This window comes from Coloeus monedula (assembly GCF_965178545.1).
Source record: "Coloeus monedula genome assembly, chromosome: 9".
NCBI classification, from domain to species: Eukaryota; Metazoa; Chordata; class Aves; order Passeriformes; family Corvidae; genus Coloeus; species Coloeus monedula.
In genome coordinates this window covers 30,451,639-30,471,534 of record NC_138789.1, presented here as the reverse complement: position 1 = coordinate 30,471,534, position 19,896 = coordinate 30,451,639, and the positions used below count along the sequence as shown (strand labels likewise).

The 19,896-nt window shown below is 48.0% G+C and overlaps 1 protein-coding gene across 1 annotated transcript in view; it reads right to left on the bottom strand.

Annotated features, from left to right (window-relative positions):
* Positions 1-4,866: 4,866 nt before the first annotated feature.
* The window catches only part of CACHD1 (cache domain containing 1), a gene marked incomplete at its 5' end in the record, with an annotated part of 87,453 nt that continues 72,423 nt past the window's right edge, over positions 4,867-19,896 (bottom strand). Inside the window, 13 exons of the mRNA XM_082287511.1 lie at positions 4,867-5,320; positions 7,644-7,745; positions 8,589-8,666; positions 9,594-9,755; positions 10,113-10,264; positions 10,818-10,934; positions 11,118-11,204; positions 11,793-11,953; positions 13,174-13,290; positions 13,391-13,490; positions 15,351-15,473; positions 18,103-18,213; positions 19,576-19,757. Of these exons, the coding sequence (XP_082143637.1) occupies positions 5,082-5,320; positions 7,644-7,745; positions 8,589-8,666; positions 9,594-9,755; positions 10,113-10,264; positions 10,818-10,934; positions 11,118-11,204; positions 11,793-11,953; positions 13,174-13,290; positions 13,391-13,490; positions 15,351-15,473; positions 18,103-18,213; positions 19,576-19,757 (1,731 nt within the window). The 3' untranslated portion in view covers positions 4,867-5,081. The remainder of the gene's footprint in view (positions 5,321-7,643; positions 7,746-8,588; positions 8,667-9,593; positions 9,756-10,112; positions 10,265-10,817; positions 10,935-11,117; positions 11,205-11,792; positions 11,954-13,173; positions 13,291-13,390; positions 13,491-15,350; positions 15,474-18,102; positions 18,214-19,575; positions 19,758-19,896) is intronic.

The window sequence follows — 19,896 nt, the reverse complement described above, 5'->3', positions numbered from 1 at the left end:
GAGCTGGGATGTTCTGGGAGGGTGCAGGCATGGGACCAGCAATTTGTTTGGATAAGATAAACCAGTCCATGATTTCTCCCTGCCAGCAGAGGCTGGAATTTCCAACACCCCCACAATATTTTGTTCTTAAAAACGCTGTAACTTGTTACACATGGAAAAAACTTGTTCAATATGGAAAAGTGGCCTAAAGGAGGGAAGGCAAGAGAAACATTCCCAAGAAGTTTATGAGGCTTTCAAATGTTCTGCCATTCAGTTATAAAGAGGTTTCCATAGGAACTGTCACCCAACGTGCTGTGCCTGACTTCTCCATGTTCATGGAGAGTGAAAAAAATCCATCCCCTTCCTGTTTTCCAGGTTTCTTGGCTGAGGTTTTTTGCTTTGTTTATGGAGAACTTGGTCCAGCTGCAATAGAAATAAACCCATTATTAAGGAGTTTGCTACTATTATTTTGCAGCCATTAGATCATGTTACTCAACCTTTAATCTTGCATGTGATTTGCATACATTATACCAAGAGAATGGATATTGGGAGCAACTTTATGGAAGTGTCAGAATGTTGGAGAAGTGAAAAGAAGGATATTAAACTCTCTGACTGCATTCCCAGTTTCCTGTTGCTGGTACCAGCCCATCTTGGGGTGTCTGCCCAACTTCATTACCTCCAAGTGCAGTGGAAGGATTTTAAAACTGGAAGAATCCATCAGTGTTGACTAAAGTGGAAATCCCTGGCAGTCTGATGGATCGACTGGATTTAAGGAAAGCCACCAGTTTTGTCAGGACCTTGGCTGCCAACACCTTCCTGCACATTTTCCCTGCAAAATGCCTGTGAAAAATGCTGACGTGGCAGTTTGGGAGGCTGTTCCCTTTATCCATGGAGTTGTTCCAGTGCCAGGTGAAGGTGGGGTGGAAAGATTCCTTCTGCCCTGTGCCTTTGGCCAAGAGATTCCCTTCCCTGCTGTCACTGCTGTTGTCCCAAGAGAGGCAATCCCAGCAGAGGGCACTTGCTCAGGCAGTGCTGAACCGGTGGATTTGCCAGTGCCAGCTCCAAAACCAACAACAAACGAGAGCAAACCAGGATTGCTCCTTCCCAGGGCAGCCCCAGCCACTGCTCCCAGCATGGAAACCAGCCCAGGGATCATTTTTTCCACAGGATTTAGAAGAGGCCTCTGTGTGAGCTGAAGAAAACCTGCAGATCCAAGACATGTGCTGCCTCTGCCATCACATTCCCGCTCCTCTGCTCACAGTGTTGCTGTTCCAAAGGGATATCGACAATCCCATGGGACCCTCTCCCAAGGAGGAACCAGAAGTTCTTCTGAGCAAGGGCTGGCACTCACCCCAGCTGTGTCTGGCACCTCACTAACGAGGCAGGGCTTGGAGAACTTCACTCTTGGACTGGAGTGTCCAAATTCCACTGCAGCCTTGGCTCCAGGAACGCTGGCCCTTCTGGGCCAAGGTCCTTCCGTGCTCAGCTCAGAGCACAAAGCACAAAATCATCACCTCTCATCAGCCCCAGGGCTGCCAGTCAGGAATATAAAATATTTCATGGCACTGAAGTGCCTTTTACCCACTTAGGCTCCCTGGCACAGGGGGGTTTGTACAGCAGAACAATCCAATGGTTCCCGAGTTGACTGCTGCAGGAATTAATATTCCAAACATCACTTGACAGCCCAGTGCAGGCTCCTTTGAAAATCCCAGCCATAGCTGGGAATCTCTTTTACAAACAACTGAAATGGGCAGCCAAGAGCTGGAACGCTGCAAATTAATCTTGGAACTCACTAACAGCCTTTTGGATTACCTGCACTCTCTCAGATCCAGGACTTTTGCATCCTATTTTTTATTCCCTTTTCCATATTTGCTGCCAGCTTACTCCCAGAGTTTCTCCTCTGACAAATCCACTTTCTGTCCTCTTGCCCATTTCTGGGTCACTTCACAGAATAAAGCCTTTGAGAGATCTCCCTTTGCCCAGTTATAGTCACAAGTCCTGCTGCATGTGAACGTCTCCTGAATTCCCATCCATCCTCTCTGCCCTTGCCAAGGGCAAGGATAAAGATAATATTTCATGGCTGAAGTGGCCTTATAAAAATGTTCATGGGCAAATTGTACCAGGCTTGTCTTTGCAAATCACACTTTTTAGCTAGGCAATAGCATAAATAAATTTTTAAAAATAATCTTAATGCATTTTCAATCAATATATTCTGCCCATAGAAACGCTTCTCCATGGTTCCTTGGATATAGGAAAAATCCATACACTTGGCAGATCCCAAATACTCCAAGCATCAAGTCAATTTAACATTACTGAACACAAACTAAAGGCAATGCTCATTTTCATTTTCAAACAACCTTTTTTTGTTGGGAGAACGAAAGAAAACCTGCAGGAAATTAATACAACTATGATGCAAAAATGAAAGAAGAGGAAAATTAATGGCCATAAAGTCTTATCAGTTTAGGGAAGGAGGATCCAGGGTATAACTGCTCCTTTTATGATCTTGCTGCTCAGTCAACACAGTAAAATGATGATGGGGAGGGAAGGCCATGGCAGTACACAGGCAGTAAAAATGAAGAGCTCTCATGCAGCTCCTTATAAACCCCAATCACATCCATTATCAGCAGTGTTATCTTTCCCAGCATCCCATTTATTCCTGCTGGGACAAGGTCAGTGTCAGTGCTGGAAGCTGGGATTTGGCACACCTGCAAATCAGGGGGTTTTTTCTGTAATTACTTTTTACCAGCAAGTGCTCGGGCTCTTGCCATCACTTCAAGTCAAGCAGGGCTATCCTGACCCCTCAAATCAGGAACAGTTTGTATGTCCCAGAAAAAAAATGATGAAGCAGCAGCGAGGAGAAGCTCTTGAAAAGCTTTTAAGGCAAAAGCAAAAAGGGTTTGATTGCTGGGACTTCCAAGAGCTGTTCCAAGGTTCTGGAAGCTGCTGTGCTCCTGGCAGAGCTGCAACAGAACCCTGCAAGCACCTTCTGCTGGCATGGAAGGTGAAGAACCACCAAAAAACCTCTCCCCTGAAATAACATTGTAGCTCAAGTAATCAACATGATGACATTTTCCAATGTATATGGTTATTAGTGATATTTCTGATACATTTTATCAAAAACGGTTTGTCCCAGGGTATCCAAGCACCAGCATAACTTTGGATTCCAAACCAGAAATGAATCAAGGCTGATACCCAGGGCATCAGCTGCAGAGCTCTGAGAGCACAAAGCAGAGGCTCAGTGGATTCCTGCAGTGCCTGGTCAGCAAAAAGCCTCCACCTAATCCTGCTCAAACACAGCACAACAGCAAGCCCAGAGCCACTGAGGTTTCAGGAGAGGATCAGGAGAATAAAACCCTGAAATTACTGGATTTGGTGACTCCAAGCAGTGGTTGACCACTTCCAGAAATGTCATTTCCCAAAAAATGACCAACAAGCTAAAAAAAGGCCTTAGAACTTCTATCAATACTGTCATTTACATTTAAGTTTAGATCTCTCAAGGCTGTTGATAAAACCGTAGGAACTGGAGTGAATTTTCAGTCCTGTTCAGCCAGAGAAGCAAACTGAGGCAGAATCTTTTCAGTGCAGCCACTTCCCCACAGATCTATACTTATATACAGTTTATTTCACTAGAGATTTGAATTTTATACATAGTATAAAGGGGTATCCTGGTATCACACATATAGTTATTTTACTGTACTGTTTAAGAACCAATTTTTTACATAATACAGTATTAAGTACCATATTAATTAAAACAAGTGATTTTTTTTTTTAAAAAACCCTACATCTAAATGGATGTTTATCATATGCACAGTGCAAGAACGGCTTGATACCATTGTAATCACAAAATGTGAATCTAAAATACAACACTGTGATTTAAAACTAATTGATAATTATGATGCCCTGCATTGTAGACATTGATTAATCTTTGTTTGAGTTATCAAGCAAGGTTAAAATTCCAGACAAACAGCAGCAGCTTCTCATTATGGTTTCAAGGTTTCTTCCACAGTAACCCAAGTTTTACAAAACACTGGTTTATCCCTACTTGTGGTCTAAGGAAACAGAAGAATGGCACAGATTCCATCTGGGATTATCTGGTCACTAATGCTAAAGAAATTCTTTATTACTTCCACACAGGAATCCTTTAAGGATGAGCGAAGAGATAAAGATGGAGAGGCTTCTGGGCAGAATTTTAGTAACAGAGTACAGGATTTCTCCTCTGCAAATAGGAAGACAATACTGGAATAGAAATCAGGCTGTAATATTTACAGGAAACAAGTGTGGAAAAGAAAGCAATCCTAATGTAAACACCGAGGCAGAGAGGGCTTCTTCATTTTCCCTTTGCAGAGTGGGGCACTGGATGAAGGTCAGCTCCTAAGGAACAGCTGTTTTCCCAGGAAGAACCACTTCCCAGCACAGAATGCACGTGGTACTCGTTGAGAATTGCTAACAGGTTTTCTCCCCTCCCTCCCCCCAAAGTTTCAAGTTCAATAAATAGTAGAAAAATAATCCTTTACTTAAAAATCTTGAGATGCATTGTCCCAGGTCCTGCACAGCATTGTGGGAGCAGGGAGTTTTCCACCTGCAGAGAAGCCAGCAGCCTTCCCCTGCTCTGGCTGGCACTTCTGGACTCTCCAGCTGCAGATTCCTGCTCTTCCAGTTAAGGAAACCAAATCATCTCTGGCTCTTTATGCTCTCTCCCTCCTCTTGGCTCAGCACAACAGGGCTCCAAACTCCAGCTGCTGGATAAACTCCCATCCCTGTTCCTGGAGGTCTAACATGCCTCCTGCTCCATCTGTCTCCATGTTTTGGCAGGTCCATTCATCAAGCACGTTTCTAGGCCAGAGCCAACCTTACATTTGTAAAAATGCAAAGCTCTGATGCCTCAGTTTGGTGGGGAAGCCCGTGAGGTTGTCCCTGGGGAGCAGCATAGTCCCCGTTGCTCCAGAGTGGTGGCTGTGGTGTCCTCAGTGCCACAGCCTGCAGGTGGTGGCCCTGATGTCCTCAGCACTCAGCATCCACAGCGTGCATGGTGACAGAGGCCTGCAGGTGATGGCTGTGCTGTCCTCAGTACCAGCAGTGCCCAGGTGGTGGCTGCGGTGTCCTCAGCACTCAGCATCCACGGTGTGCACGGTGACAGCAGCCTGCAGGTGGTGGCTGTGGTGCAGGGTGGGGTGGTGCAGCCGGTAGTGGTGGAACTTGTGGCTCAGCAGCGCGGCCGTCTGCGGCGGCGTGTCCAGCTCCAGGTCCTCGTCGTGGGTGCCCACGTCCACGCCGGCCGAGAGCGGGTCGTTATTGCATGGGGGGTTCTCGCTGTCCTCCTGAGGGCTCATGGTGCTGTAGCCTGGGGAATAAACAGCACCAGTGAGGCTGGATGCTCAGAATTCCCAGGGCTGGCTGGGCACCCTTCGTGGAATCACACATAGGGTGCTTCGAGAGAGTGTAGAACGATTTTCTTTAATTAACAGAGTAAAAACCCAACAAACTCATCCTCTCCTGGACATCCATAACGGATCCCTTTCCCTGCCACCACCCCTGGGGACCTGTGGTTTGTGCCTCCCCAAGGAGTAACAACATCCACGTGTTCAACAGTTTGTAACAACGGAATTGCTGGCACTGATTTCAAACCAAAACATAAAAAATACCACCCCCAAAAAATCTGTTAAGATATAAACCTGGATTTTTAGACAGTAAATAGGTGGAATCCACTTCTGGTACCTCTATTCCTACCACCTACGTCTTTCTGGGAAGGATTCCCAGTTATTGTATCTAGAAGCAGCAAAATTTCTTCACAATCATCATGCTGTATTTTATTTTTCAAAGGATGAGAGCACTTGTCACCTGTTTGCAAAACCCAAGCATCTGTGTTTAATGCTGGTGAGCTTCCCACAGTTAACAAATCCATGGGATGCACCTGGGAAGGGTTTCACACAGCAGCTCCATCTACCAGAGGGTACTGACACTTCCAGCTGAGCTCACACACATGGAGCAATTAGCTCAAGGCTCTCTTTTGGCTGAAATATCTGCTGCTGGAGTCTGAGGAGTTAAAATCCAGATCAGGAGTGATGAGACATCACATTCCCTGGGATATCCTACAGAAATGGTGTCACTGGGAAGCCAGCTAGCAGCCCTTACTTTCCAGCAAGGAATCCATCTCCTAACAGATCCCTTGGAGATGTTTTGTCCCTTGCCTTGGAAGCAGGTGCTCCGATTCCTGGGACATTTGGATTTATCCAAACCAGCTGTTCCCACTCAGACCAGGCTGCAGGGCAAACAACTCCACCTCAGCATTCTAAATGCCAAACCAAATGAAATGTAAAAGGAAAAAGATCTTGCTTTAATTGGAAAATAAATCCTTCTCAAAAAACAAGGCCTAAAGGCTGAGGAAGCACTGGTGCTCCTGAGCATCTCGGTCAGGTTTTCAGCTGGAGACACCTAAAAGGAGGGTGGTAAAAATAGCAGCTGAGTCCCCAGAGCTGCCTCCCATTTCCCATGCTCTGAGTCACGGCTTGGAGCTGGCACGGAGGAATTGGGGAAGAAGCCTGGGCAGCCCTTTGAAGAAGATGGAATTACAGAAACTAAAAATAGCAGTGCACATTCCAGATGGAGGTAGACATCTCCCCTGCTAACCCAGGATGACTAAAAGATGGGAAGGATTTGCTGGGACTGCAAGAAAAGGAGCAGAGGGAGCATTAATCTGGCAAATCTGCCTCAGCACAGGTAATCTCATCCCAAATCCAGGGTAATTCCTCCTAGAGCAAGATTGTCTAGGAGACATCTGTTCATCCACATTCCAAGGGTTTGGCCTTTGTGTTTCCTGTCCCAATTCCATTAGTGCAACCAGTGCCTTAAGTGCTGGGCCAGGTCTGCTGTAAGGTCCCCGGCCTCGCAGAGCTAACAGCTTGCAGACTGCCTTGTCTAGCCCTCCTCCTCTTCATTTCCTAATAAATTAAGCCTCCTCATGAGTCAACAGCATTACACCCTTCTAGCAGCTTTCCAGATTTAAGGAGATTTAGTCTCAGGGCAGGGGAGACACATCCCAACCCCCTGAGCCTAATGGTGACCAGCATTTGCTTAAAGGTGCTTGGAAGATCACAGAATCCCACAATGGCTTGGTTTGGAAGGGACATTAAAGATGATCCCATTCCACTCCTGCCATAGGCAGGGACACCTTCCACTGTCCCAGGCTGCTCCAAGCCCTGTCCAGCCTGGCCTGGGACACTGCCAGGGATCCAGGGGCAGCCACAGCTGCTCTGGGCACCCTGTGCCAGGGCCTGCCCAGCCTCACAGAGAATTTCTTTCTAATATTTAATCTATCCTACTCCCTTTCAGCGTGAAGCCATTCCCCTGTCACTCCAGTATTCTCTGGGGGAAGAACCTTTTCCTGGTCTCCAGCCCACCCCTCCCCCGGCCCAGCTCCAGCCATTCCCTGGATGCTGTCCCTGTCAAAGGGAGCAGAGATCAGCGCTGCCCTCGGGATGATGCTGAGGCCCCCAGCGAGGTTTCCCCTCAGAACAAACCAAGTCAGAACTATCCAACAGCAAAGCAAGAAGGGGCAAAGCTTTTTGTTTGGCTTTAGTTCTGGCCACCTTATCTACAAGGAGCCAGACTCCTGTAGGAAAACGAGTCCCCCAGTCCTCACAGGGACCGCAGGGCCCAGGACTCACCGTGGTCGCTCTCGGTGCCGGAGCGGCCCCAGTAGCGGCGCCGGCGCTCGGGGCTGTGCGCGTGCCGCTCGATCACCGCCGCGATGAACCGCGTGTTGCTGACTGCGAGACACAAAACCAACCTCAGAGCAGCGCCTCACCGACCCCCACGGCAGCAGGAGCAGCCTCCTGCAGCTCAGCCAACACCTCTGCTTCAAAGGGCACTGCCCAGCCACAGAGGAGGAGCAGAGCTGGGGTTTAAATGGGGAACCTGGGCTGCGCCAGTGCCGAGGATCCCACAGCAGCACTGCAAGCTGACTCCGAAGGGAACAAAAAGGGACATGGGGAAGCAGTAGATGCAAGCCATGAAGCTCAGATATGCTTTTTCTCCATCTCTGAGTGCTGATACAGCTTGAAATCTTGAGTATTGTATTAGTGAGGGCCCAGGGACCTGGTCTGACTCTGGAGCTCCCCTGGAGTGTGGGTACACCAGCTCAACCTACAGCACACCAGGATCATGCAAAGTGCCATTTTTATTGGATGGCAAAGAACTAAAGGCATCCCAAATCCATGCAAAGAAGATTTACTGCCGTGTTTGCTGACCATACTTGCCAGCCTTGGCTTCTGCTTTCCAAGGCTGAACAAGGGGAAGAGTTTTCCATACCCTGTGCTGTCCCAGTGGCCATTTTTAAGCTGATCAGAGCTATTTCAGGAAGTGCTCATGACAGGGGTTGTGAGGGGCAAAACTCCTCCACATCTAATGGAGAATTATCTTTTAAAAGTGAAAAATATCATTTTTCAGCATGAGACTGAAGGTGCACTGCATGTTTGAACTAAAACATTGCTCTGTCATTTTCTACAGCTGATCAGCACAGGGCCTCCTCACATATTCAAATCTAGGGTATTAAAAACCAAATGGCTGATTTAATCTCACAGTTTTTCACAGCACAGTGGTTTGGTACTTACTGATTCCTCTGTCTTCATGGCTGTCATCGTCCCTCTCGTCCCTATCGTTTTCCAGGTTGGACATACGCACTGACATTTCTACACAGCGTTACAAACAGAAAAACACAGCTGGTGAGAGAAGTTCTGCATCACCTTACTGCCAGCTGTCACCCCAGTAACAGAGTGGAAGCACTTTGTCTTACTGGTCTGAGATAGGGCTGCTCTTCTTCCAACATGTTTGGGGCTGGGATACCAGGAAAATGCCTCATCCCACCTCCCCCTGAAAGGGACTCACTTTAAAGTTCTGAAGGAACTGATTTAAAACAGAGCTGGGGGATGATCAAATATAGAGGTAATTAGCTCTGATCACACTTAAATTCACAGAATTAATTAATTGGGGTTGGAGAGGGCCTTAAAGCCCATCTTGTTCCACCCTTGCCATGGGAACATGCCACACCTTCCACTATCCCAGGTTGCTCCAACCTGGCCTGGAACACTTCCAGGGAGGTGTTCTCACCTCTGGATCTTTATCTTTCTACCAGTATCCCTTCTCCCAGCACAGTTTTGCCTCTCAGGCTTCAGTGGTTTCATCCCTCTGCGCACAGACATTCCAGGAACATCACATGGACCAGAACCAGGAAACACAAGTGAAAAAAGCCACATCCCAAACCCAAAGGGGGTGAAAAGTGTGTCACTCCCAGCAGCTGCACAAAATAAACACATGATGGATCTGCTGGGCCGAGCTGCAGAAAGCTGGGATTAGTGGCTGAGCTCTGGCAAAGCTTAGCTTATCTCCCTCTGGGTCTGGGCAGGCTCCCTGGGCAGCAGCAGCTCTGGCTGTACCCAGGAGAGGGCAGCAAGACACAGCCCCTGCGCCAGGCCCGGCTCCCCACGGCTCCAAACTGGAATAAAACTGGGGAAGCGCTGCCACAAAACCGAGGGGAGAGCTTTGGGATTGCTTTTTCTTTGGGTTTTGTTGGGTTTTTTCATCCCCACCCTGTTGTTCAGCCCCTGAGCTGAGCTCACCCTGCGCGGCCAGCGGGGACATGTGCTGGTGGCTGCGGCGGTGGATCTGGTGCCGGTACGCGTACACAGCCAGCACCAGCACCATGATGCAGCCCATGATGCCTCCAGCCACGGGGCCCACCGGGGCACTCTTGATCATGTTCAGGGTGATCACTTCATCTCCTAAGGCAAAAGGGATAAAGCAGAGGGAGAACAACACCGTAAATGCTCTGCAGGAAGGGTTAAATCAACATGGAACATGGAGAGGCTCTGCAAGGATTTCTGGATGCTTGACTGTGCTCACTGGGAAGAGGAGAAGGAATTCAGAGAGGGTGCATCTTAAAAGACAGGAATGTGGAGTTACACTCAGCTCCACATCAGGGTTTTCCAACAGGTAACGTTCACCACCTCCTTCCTGCCTGGCGCACTCCTTACGCTGATTTAGCACTGGGCTAAGAGGTAAACGTTATGTGCAGAACCTCCTGCACATTCAGGAACACGAGCAGCCAAAGCAGCACCTGCTCAGAAAGGCTGAGTTACCTATTGCTCCCAAGTCATCCACATAGGGACTCTTGGCTCCCACGATGCCACCAAAACATTCCTTCTGAGGGGCACAGTAGGACTTGTCCAGGTGGGTCTTCCCATCGCTGTCCACCATGCACCACTCGCAGTCCAGCACTCCGAAGCAATCCCTGCACAGGAGGATCCAAAGAAGACACGGTTACTTTCCAGCTCTCCTTTGCAAAGCTCAGTCTGCTTTAGAACCATGAGACAGAGTGAGGCCAAAATCATCTGTAAACCCTCAAGTACATGAGTTTAGCCAGAAAAAATTCCATGGAAGTGCTCAAATACCACAAGGGAAATTATACAGGGAAGCTGCATTTCCAGCATCCATTTTCCAGCTCTGTCTGTTTTGGTTTTTTCCTGAATCACTCAGCCTGAGCAAAGGGAGAATCCTACTTGTAACTCCTCCAATAAGGCATTTCCCAGTGTGGTGAAGTCTGGCTGCAGTTCCAGCCTTTCACTGCAGCTTTTGGAAGACGGAAGAAAGGATTTGGGAAGTCTGGTCAGAATGGAGACTGCTCATTACGAGCAAAAATGAGCCCTCCATGCCAGGAGCAGAACCTCATTCTGGCATACTTTTTTCCCCCTAATTTTTTTCCTTTAAACCACGTAAGAAAGAACTATTTCCATTGGATTATTTCCACAAGAGTGTATTCTGAGGGGTGGGGAAGGCCACCTTACCCACTCTCTGTCCTCTGGTTGCACTGGGTGTTGATGCACTGTGGGAGTGCATCCTGCAGGCTGGGATCGATGGCTGTGAAAGTCATGGGCTCCTGATGCACCTCACAGCTCGGATTCCTGCATCGCAGCCAAGAGTAAAGCCGTGTGTTACACAAGCACCCAAAGCACAATCAATTACAATAATCTTCACCTACTGCACGTCATCTGTTTAATTGTACTAAAAATTCTGCCTATTGGATCCCCTGCAGCTCAGCAGGACAAACAGAGATTTATTTGTTCCTGCAGTGTCCTGCCTCTCACCTGCTCTCGGCGTTGGTCAGGTTCCCAGTGCACTCATTCACCTCCAGTGGGCACTCACAGGGACACTCACACTCGTTCTGTTCCATCCTGCAGGCAGGAAACACAGGGAAAACCCTTCAGACACTACCATATTTTGACTGGAGCAGCAGTTCCCATGGAAAAGGCTGTCCGGAGACTCTGCTCCTTCCCTAGGAACAGGGAGTGCTCTGTCCTGCACCAGGACTGAGGGTGACATCATGATAGAACCTCTGTTAGCCATCCCTGGAATTCCAAAAGCAGGCAATCCCTCAGATCTAGATGTAAGGATCCTTCCTGGCAGTGCCACAAACACGTCAGGATGGTGTGGGCAAAACCTCCTAGATCCCCTCAATGAAAAACCACCAATCCGTGGCAAACCATGGGAATTTATATGCCAGAAGAAAGGGGCTCACTCACAGGTAACTACCCCTGAGACACTGAATCGCTCAGTGTCTTCCAGCATTATCCACCCTGGGTTAAACACTGACAACCCAGCCGACACCCCAAGTCCCTGCACCTCTCACAGGGAGCACAGGCAGAGCAACCCTTTGATTCTCCCTGATTTTGTGCTGAATTACCTCAAGAACTGATTTTGTTCTGATAAAGCCCAAACCAAGGAAGAGGGAGGGCGTGTGCCAGCCCACCCCAGCCTGTCACCTGTGGCAGTTGAGGCACAGCCTGTCCACCATGCTGCAGGCACAGAAGGCCAGCGAGTCGCACGTCTCGTTGACGATTCCCACGAAGGCGTTGGTGCCCGGGATCCTCGTCAGCCTGTACTTGGAGCAGTGACTGCCGTGCACGAGGTTGGTCAGGTCACCCTGGGGAAAAACAAGGTGTCAGTGGTGTAAAGTGTTGTTTTAGGGAGCTGAAGACTCTTCCCCTTCCAAGGGATCCTACAGAGCTGTGGGGACAGCAATTCACAGGAGTGCTGCCCTCACAAAACTGAGGCTGATTAAGGGGTGGGTGAGTTTTGCTTCCAGGACACTTGTGGGTGAAAAGACTTTGCTGAAGACAGAAAGGAATAGGCTTAGCTTGTGAAAATGAGGACATGTGGCAGCAGAGGTGACATTTCACTCCTTCCCATCGCTCACTGACCCGTCCCCACTGTGCCAGCCCTCAGTGACCTCCACAGAGACTCTGATGGGAGCCACTGCCATGGGCTGGAAACTTCCTGAGCCTTGAAAAAAGCCACTACAGCAATGCCCAGCTCCTGCAGACTCCTTCCTGATTCCTTTTTACAAGTTTCTGCTCTGTCCTACACAATTTCCTTCCCAGTATCACACTTCCCACTTGGCATTCCAAGTGTGAGGAAAATGTTTAAGCCAACCTGACATAAATCAATGTATTCTGATGTGACTTGCAAATATTTGTGAATCATTTCCCACCTTCTCCTCCTAGTAATAATTGAAAAGTAGTATTTCAAGAGCAGCTTCTCCCACAGAGTGTAACAGCTTTGGAATCACTCTGGAGGGACTTGGCCAGGGTGGATCTGTGGCTCTGTGAGGGACGACAGCCCCTGGTTTAGACTCCTCACAAGAGGGAGCTCCCACAGGATCCATGGGGGGCACAGAGTGTGCAGGACCCCAGAGATTTCAGTCTCACAAATGGGAATGCTCACCAGTAAATGGATTTATTGGGACACCTAAAGGTAAGTTATCAGAGACCTCACAGGAGGACGTGACGCTGGTCAGAGCTGGAGCCAGAGGTCAGCCCAGATCCAAAGCAACACATCCCAACCATGCCTGGAAAATCCTCACTCAGCAACAGCAAACTGCCCTTCTTTCCCTGATGCTGGCTGGGACCCTGCAGACAGCTGCCACGCTTGGCCAGGGATCACATCCATAACCCCTGGCTGTCAGGGGACTCTGTTTGTGCAGCCTGGTTTGTGTCTGGGGAGGGGAACGGAGGCCAATCCCCACAGAAGGCTGGCTCCCAGCCCCGGCTGCTGAGCCTGGCAGGGACTTGTGCTTCCACCAAAAGAAACCCAGCTCAACCAAAGTACATTCAAAAGCAGAATTGGATAGAAACACATGCTCACCACTAAGCTGGTGTTGAATTTATAGAAGCGCTGCACGGTCCTGTCGCTGAAGCTGTTGCAGAGGTTTTTCTTGACGAAGTTTGGGTGGTTCAGGATGTCGTTTGCCACCAGAGGCTCCTAAGGGGGAAAGGCAGGAGTTGGTGCCTTTGGAATCGGCCACAAACAGCAGCTCAGGAATTAGAGATGATGGAAATAAGGCAAGGGAAAGCAGGCAGACCTTGTGTGTGATGTGCTGCTGCTCCACGGGCGCGTGGCCCTTGGGGTCGATGAGGGTTGGATGTGCCACCAGGTACCCCCTGTCCTCCATGATGAAGCACCTGCCCCCAAAAACACAGCAAGAGCCTCCTGTTAGACCTCTTTGGGCTTCAGGGGAACAGGGGGAAATAAAACACGGTCCTAAAGGGCTTTTAAAGGTTTCCATTTAACAGGGCCATGAAACAAATTCCCTGCAAAATGTCCTTAAAGAATGTATCAGGTATTTCCGTGAAGCTTTTCCAGCTGTTCCTGCTCCAGAGAGCCGGGGCCATCAAGGAGCTGAAAACAGAGCTGATTAAAACCAGAAAGGAAAAGCCATCAGTGCATTGTCTGACTGGGGAAGAGCCAGAAATGAACAGAGCCTAATGAACTTGGAAAGCTTTAATCGTTTATTAATTTACTATGTGACTAATTAATTAGAGAGATTTCACACTCTCCTTTAATGCCCTCCCCCTTCAGAATTCGATTTTAGGGGGGGATAAATCACTCCAGTTGCACTCTCAGCCCTCCTAAGCTTTCCTCTCCCTTTTCAGCTCTCCCCATGTCAGATCTATGTCCCCACCCAGAATCCAGGGAGTTCAATCCATCCCATTTTCCCCCTCTCCCGTTTCCATGGCCACAGACGGCGGCGCTGGGGAAGGCGCAGGAGCCCCGGCTCAGGGTGGCACCGACATCAGGGACTCGGTGGCCACAGAGGGGACACGGGGGAGGTTAAAACCCCACTTGATGTTCCCAAAAGCTCAGCAGGGTGGCAGCCACAGCCTGGGCACAGCAGGAATCCGGCTGGATCTGAGTGGGATTCCCATGGGATGTGTCACACAGCCACAGCAGCTCCGGAGGGAGCAGAGAGCAGGGAAAGCCTCTGTGCTCTGTAAGGGTACAAAGGAGGCAGGAAAACTTGGACTTGGGATTTTTTTTGGGGGGGTTTCCATTAGAAATACATGTAGGGATGTGGTGTTTGCTCTTCTTCGTGACAGAAAATCCTTAAGACAGATACACTAAAAAACCCCCAGAACCTGCATTTATGCAAAGACTGGAAACATTGGATCCAATTTCTACATCAGAACGGTCCAACGCTGAACAATATCCTCAAAACTCCTCATTTAGGGATTGCAGGAACAGAATAAAGCATCTGACCTTGCTGATTTTTAACCAGGAGGGAGCAATGCCATACCAGAAATCCTGATTTGGTTTTTTTTATACACCACAAAATAGATAGAAAAATACCCAAACCAGGAAAGAACTGGGAGGATGACAGAAAACCACTTCCCTTCCCAAATTTAAGGTTTAAAAACAAACAAGGAACCAAGAGCAATGCCCAAACCATGTTATCAAGTTACTCCAGATCCAAACCAGAATTTATCCCACCCCCACAGGACTTTCCAAGAAAGGAACAATTAAGATACCCAGGGGCCTGACTGAAATTGGATACTCCAGATGAAATCTGAATTCTTCTGCCCAGGCTGTGCTATGGATTTCTGAGAAAAACATCCCAAAAGTGTCTTTTAATAATTGGAGTTAAAATAACTGAGGCCCTGTATCATTCTTACATGCTCACAGGGACTAAACAGGTAAAATTAAAACAAACAGAAGAACTGGGAAGTGTGGTCATTTAATAAAGAGTGGTTGTTTTACCCAGAATTTCAAAGAAGTCTAAATACAACCAAAAAAATCAAATCAAATCTGTTCTCTTCTGCTTTTGTAATCCTGCAGATTGCTTATTTAGCTGATGGCAGTTTGATCTGGAATAACAAAAACATCCACATAATCTTTATGAGAAGGACAAGCTCACTGGAAATCAGAGAACATGCACTGAAAGTAACAGAATCCTTGGATAAATGAAGTTGGGAACGACCTCTGGCTCATCTGGTTAAAGAAAATAAATAAATTATTTACTTTGTGCCTGGCAGGAGCAGCTTTACCTGATTTTGTTGCCCCCATCTTGGTTACAAACTGGCAGCAGGTCCATGAGGACTTTATAGAAATATCTGAGGGTGAAGTCGATGCCCATCACGGCCACGGAGTGTCCTGAGGACATCTGAGCACTGCAGAGAGGGGGCAAGGGAAAAGCTTTCAGGGCTGGAATAATAATAATAATAATTTCATATTTTAGTCTGCCTCTTCTACAACCAGCACAGGAGACAGCCCAGGAGTGGATCTCACCCTACACACACCCCCACCACCTACAGACATTTAATCCTGAGCGACAGAAATTAGGATTAAAAGTTCCCCACCCACCCAAACAAACAGAGGATGCAGCTCCTGCATTTCCAGCATCCCACCCCCCCCGGCTGGAAGGAGTTACCTGCACCCCCCTCCTCTGCTCAGCCCCCAGCAGGAGGAATGAATATGAAGGTGCCAGACTTTGAGCTAAATCCCTAAAACTCCAGAGTGTGGGAGAGATTATGAATGGCAGGCAGAAAATTAGAAGAAAAGAACATTTCTTAGGGTGGGTTATGAAAAGGACCCTGTGATGTGGTGGTGTGCAGCAGCCTGAGGCTGCACTTTGTCCTTCCTCCATTCCTAACACCCCAGTTCTCCCAGTTTGCTCCCAGTTTGCTCCCTGCAGCACTGAGAGGGCACAGCCAGAGCAGTCCCCTCTCGGCCCTGCAGGACACACGAGGATCAGCTCGAGTCACAGCGTGTGGGATTTGCACCCCTGTGGACCTTACACCTCTGACTCGCTGCTCTTCAAAATCCACTTTTCTACATAATTTTATCTCCAAAGACAGGAATAAAAACCTTCAGGACAAGAAGATGCTGCAAGGCACAGCTGGACTGTACAAACAGAGCTCTGGCCACCCCTTCTCCATGGAAACCCAGCTCTGTTTACTGGGCTGAGGTTTGTTTGCTTTGAAAGAGGTGCAGTGGAGACGTAGTCAAATCTCATTTGTAGACAGATAAATATAAATTCTAAAAACCTGCATTTAATTTACTGTTCACATTTCCTGGAGGAGGAATGGAAGGATGGCAGTGAAGCAGCACAGCCACATTTCATGTGTGACAAGGCATCAGGCTCTGAAGTTCTGCTCTGTCCTAACAGACATAAAGCCATTAGAAGACTGTAAATATTTTAGCTTCATTTTTAAGCATTAAATCCTTCTGCTTTGCTGATGCCAACTGCATTAAACCACATCAGGCATAAATCTTCTCTTCCCAGCCTCCAAAAGAAGAAATAAGATACACAGAAAATGGGAATGAGAGGTGTCAGCTCTGGCTACACTGATGTGGGTGTTTAAACCCTCCCAGCGGTCCCTAATGCCAGAATTCCTGTTAACTCCACGGATTCCTCCCCACCCCTCTGGATTTTGAGCTCAGGCCTCTTTGGGGATTATAACCACATGTGACTATGAGCTTCAGAGGTCATATTTACCCAGGAATCACACTCACATCTGCCAAACTTTGTTTAACTGTTCTTTAATCATGTTCTAATAACCCACAGGAGCTTTAAGTTCTTAGAGCTGAGTAAACCATCCCCTGCTAGATAAAAATCCCAATTCTGATTAATTGCACTTCTCTCCTTACACAAGTGCTCACTTCCCCTCAGTCAGTTCCTCTGTGAGCAGCACCACGCAGGGGCTGGGGCTGAAAATGCTCCTGCCAAAACACACAGGCAGAGCTCCTGTGCTGGGAAATCCCACACAAAGCAGGGCAATCTCTGGAAGAGTGGAGGAGCCATGTCCCATTCCCTGTGGGCTTTGGGATATCTGTTTCCCAGTACAACACTGGAAGTTACCTTTGTACTGGTGGGCTGTTGGGTAGGGAGCTTGGAGGAAACGCCATGTAAAAACCAGGACAGGTAACTGCTATTATGGGAATCTGGGAGAGCTTATGACAGCAAGGTTTGATCCATGCTTTATAAACTGGGCTCCTTTAAACATCCTGCATCCCAAATCCTGGCCTCAGGCTGGGGCCTGGCCAGGAGGGAGCTGGAACAACAACAGTCTGGTCCTCCAGGAAAAAGTCATTTCATGGAATCATGGAATATCCTGAGCTGGAAGGGACCCACAGGGATCATCCAGTCCAACTCCGGGCCCTGCTGTTCCCAGCAATCCTGGAAGAACACTTGGAGATTCACAGGCTTTGCCTCACAACCTCCCTCCTCCTGGAAGCCCTGTGCAGAAGTGCTGGATTCACCAGCCCAGGAGAGGAGCTCCCCAGTCTCTGGAGTGTGGCCTGGCCCCTCTGGCCTTGGATCAGCTTCCAATTCCCTTCCAAACACCTCCCTGCTCCTTACAACTCCACCAGTGTGGGTGTGGGGAACTTGAGGAAATTTGGAGCTTAGCAGCCCTGATGGAGAAGGATTTAACTTCCAGCAGAGAGGGAGCATCCCAAAGTGCCTCAGGAAAGCAATCCCTCTCCTCAGGAAAGCAATCCCTCTCCTCCTCCCCTGGCCATCCCATCTCGTGCTCATCAGGAGCACACTCCCACCAACCAATCCTTTTTTTTAATATGCTGTTATTACCCCTGCACCAATTAAGGCACAGAGCTCACATAATCCTATCAAATGCATTTCTCCCAGTGTTTCAATACCCCATTTCCACAAGGTCGGATGACATTTCACCCAAAGCTCTTTAAAACCAGCTTTGGCTTTCAGTTCTTGAGCACACAGAGTCACCCAGCTCTGATCATTTGGAGTCTTCTTGCCTGCCCCAAAGCTCCAGACTCCCTCACCTGGAGGAATGGACAGTGTGGCTGATGGTCACCACGTATCCAGCCCCTCCCACATCCAGGTAGGGCCCAGTAAAGGTGATCAGGCCTGGATTAGCCACTGCATGCAGGTACCTAAGGGAAGCCAAAGGAAATGTTCATAATTAGTGCCAAATTCTGTAACTTTAAGACAGAATCCTTGACTTGCCCAAAACAACAAACACTAAATTCTGCACACTGTGAACAACAGGCCATCAAATTAATGGTTTTTAATAACAAACAAGTACCTAAACACGACTGGGACTCTGACCTAACCCAGACTGGCCCAATACACGGTCCCCCAGTACATCCAGCTGCATGAAAAATGCTCTGTTTACTTCTGCAAAGAACACATTTAATGTAATTTCAGACATTTTCCCCAGAACAACACAGGACTTGGTGCCAGCAGTGTCTCAAACTCAAGGCAAACCCTGGCAAAATGATTATACTGCAAACTGTGGAAAAAAGACAGAACTGAGGCAAGAAAACGGAGAAATATCAGTGATTATAAATTATAACCTCTCAAAACTTCCTTCAGCATAAAATAAGCCACAGTCATGTCAAATACCTTCCCACTGCCATAGAAAAGCTTATAAAGCTTTTGAAAACACTTTTCTGTAAGAAAAAGTGATCACTTTGCTTCTCCCTACCCAGAGCAACAGCCCCTGAGCAACTTAACCCACTTCTGCTTTATTCCCAGGGTTTTATTTGCACATTCTTCCCATAACACTACAAATTTCAGGGAAAACATGGGTCAGGAGACCTGCCAGGAGCACTGCAGAGCCAGAGCGTTGGGATGTGTGCTTTTCCCAGTGTCCCAGCACCTGGCTGGCTCCTTCCCACAGATCCCACCCTTTGGAACACACTCAGAGCCTGCTCAGGTCTCAGGCTCCCATCTGGAATGTCCCCAGCTCTTTGCCCAAATCAGATGCTGCTGCATCATTAATCCCTCCTTGAAAGCAGTGAGAAAAGCCACTGTAAACAAACAAAAAGGCTCCAATATTAACAACCAAAAAGGGCCCGAGGAGCTCAAACACTCCCGAATTAGCTAATCCCTGAAGGGGATGCTCATTTTCTGAATATTTATGTTCCCATCTGCCATAGCTGGGCTATGAAACACCAACTACCCCAGCAAATAAAAAGGCCTGAAATTAGAACCAATGAATGAAATTAGAAATTAGAACCAATAAACGAAATTAGAAATTAGAACCAATAAATGAAATTAGAAATTAGAACCAATAAATGAAATTAGAAATTAGAACCAATAAATGAAATTAGAACCAATAAACGTTTGAGCTGGCTGCATTTAAGCTCTGAGCCTTCTCCCCACGACGAAAACGTTTTTAACTAAATTAAAAAAGAAAAAAAACCCTCAGGCTACGAAACCAACTCTAAATATTTTCCTTCTTGCCCTCGGAGATGATTCAAAGCTTTGCTGAAGGGACCCTCAAACCTCACCATTGTCTCCTGGTGGGATCAAATGCTTTGTCCATGAGGGAGCCGGGGTAGATGCGGAGCACCCCATTGGGGGTTGCTATGTAACGCCTGACAATGTAACTGTTGAGGCCACTGATTTCCATCTGGGTCATCCATTCATCCGTGCCGTGACTGGTTGCCATTACTTCATTCCTGACAGAAAACTGCAAAACAAAGGCAGAGCTGGCAGGGTTCCTGCAGCACTTGCATGGCAAGATGATAAAAGCTTCCCCGAGAGCCATCGGGGATCATCTCGACTCAATTACTTGGTTCAAGGCTTCTCACACCAGACATTCCAAGCAG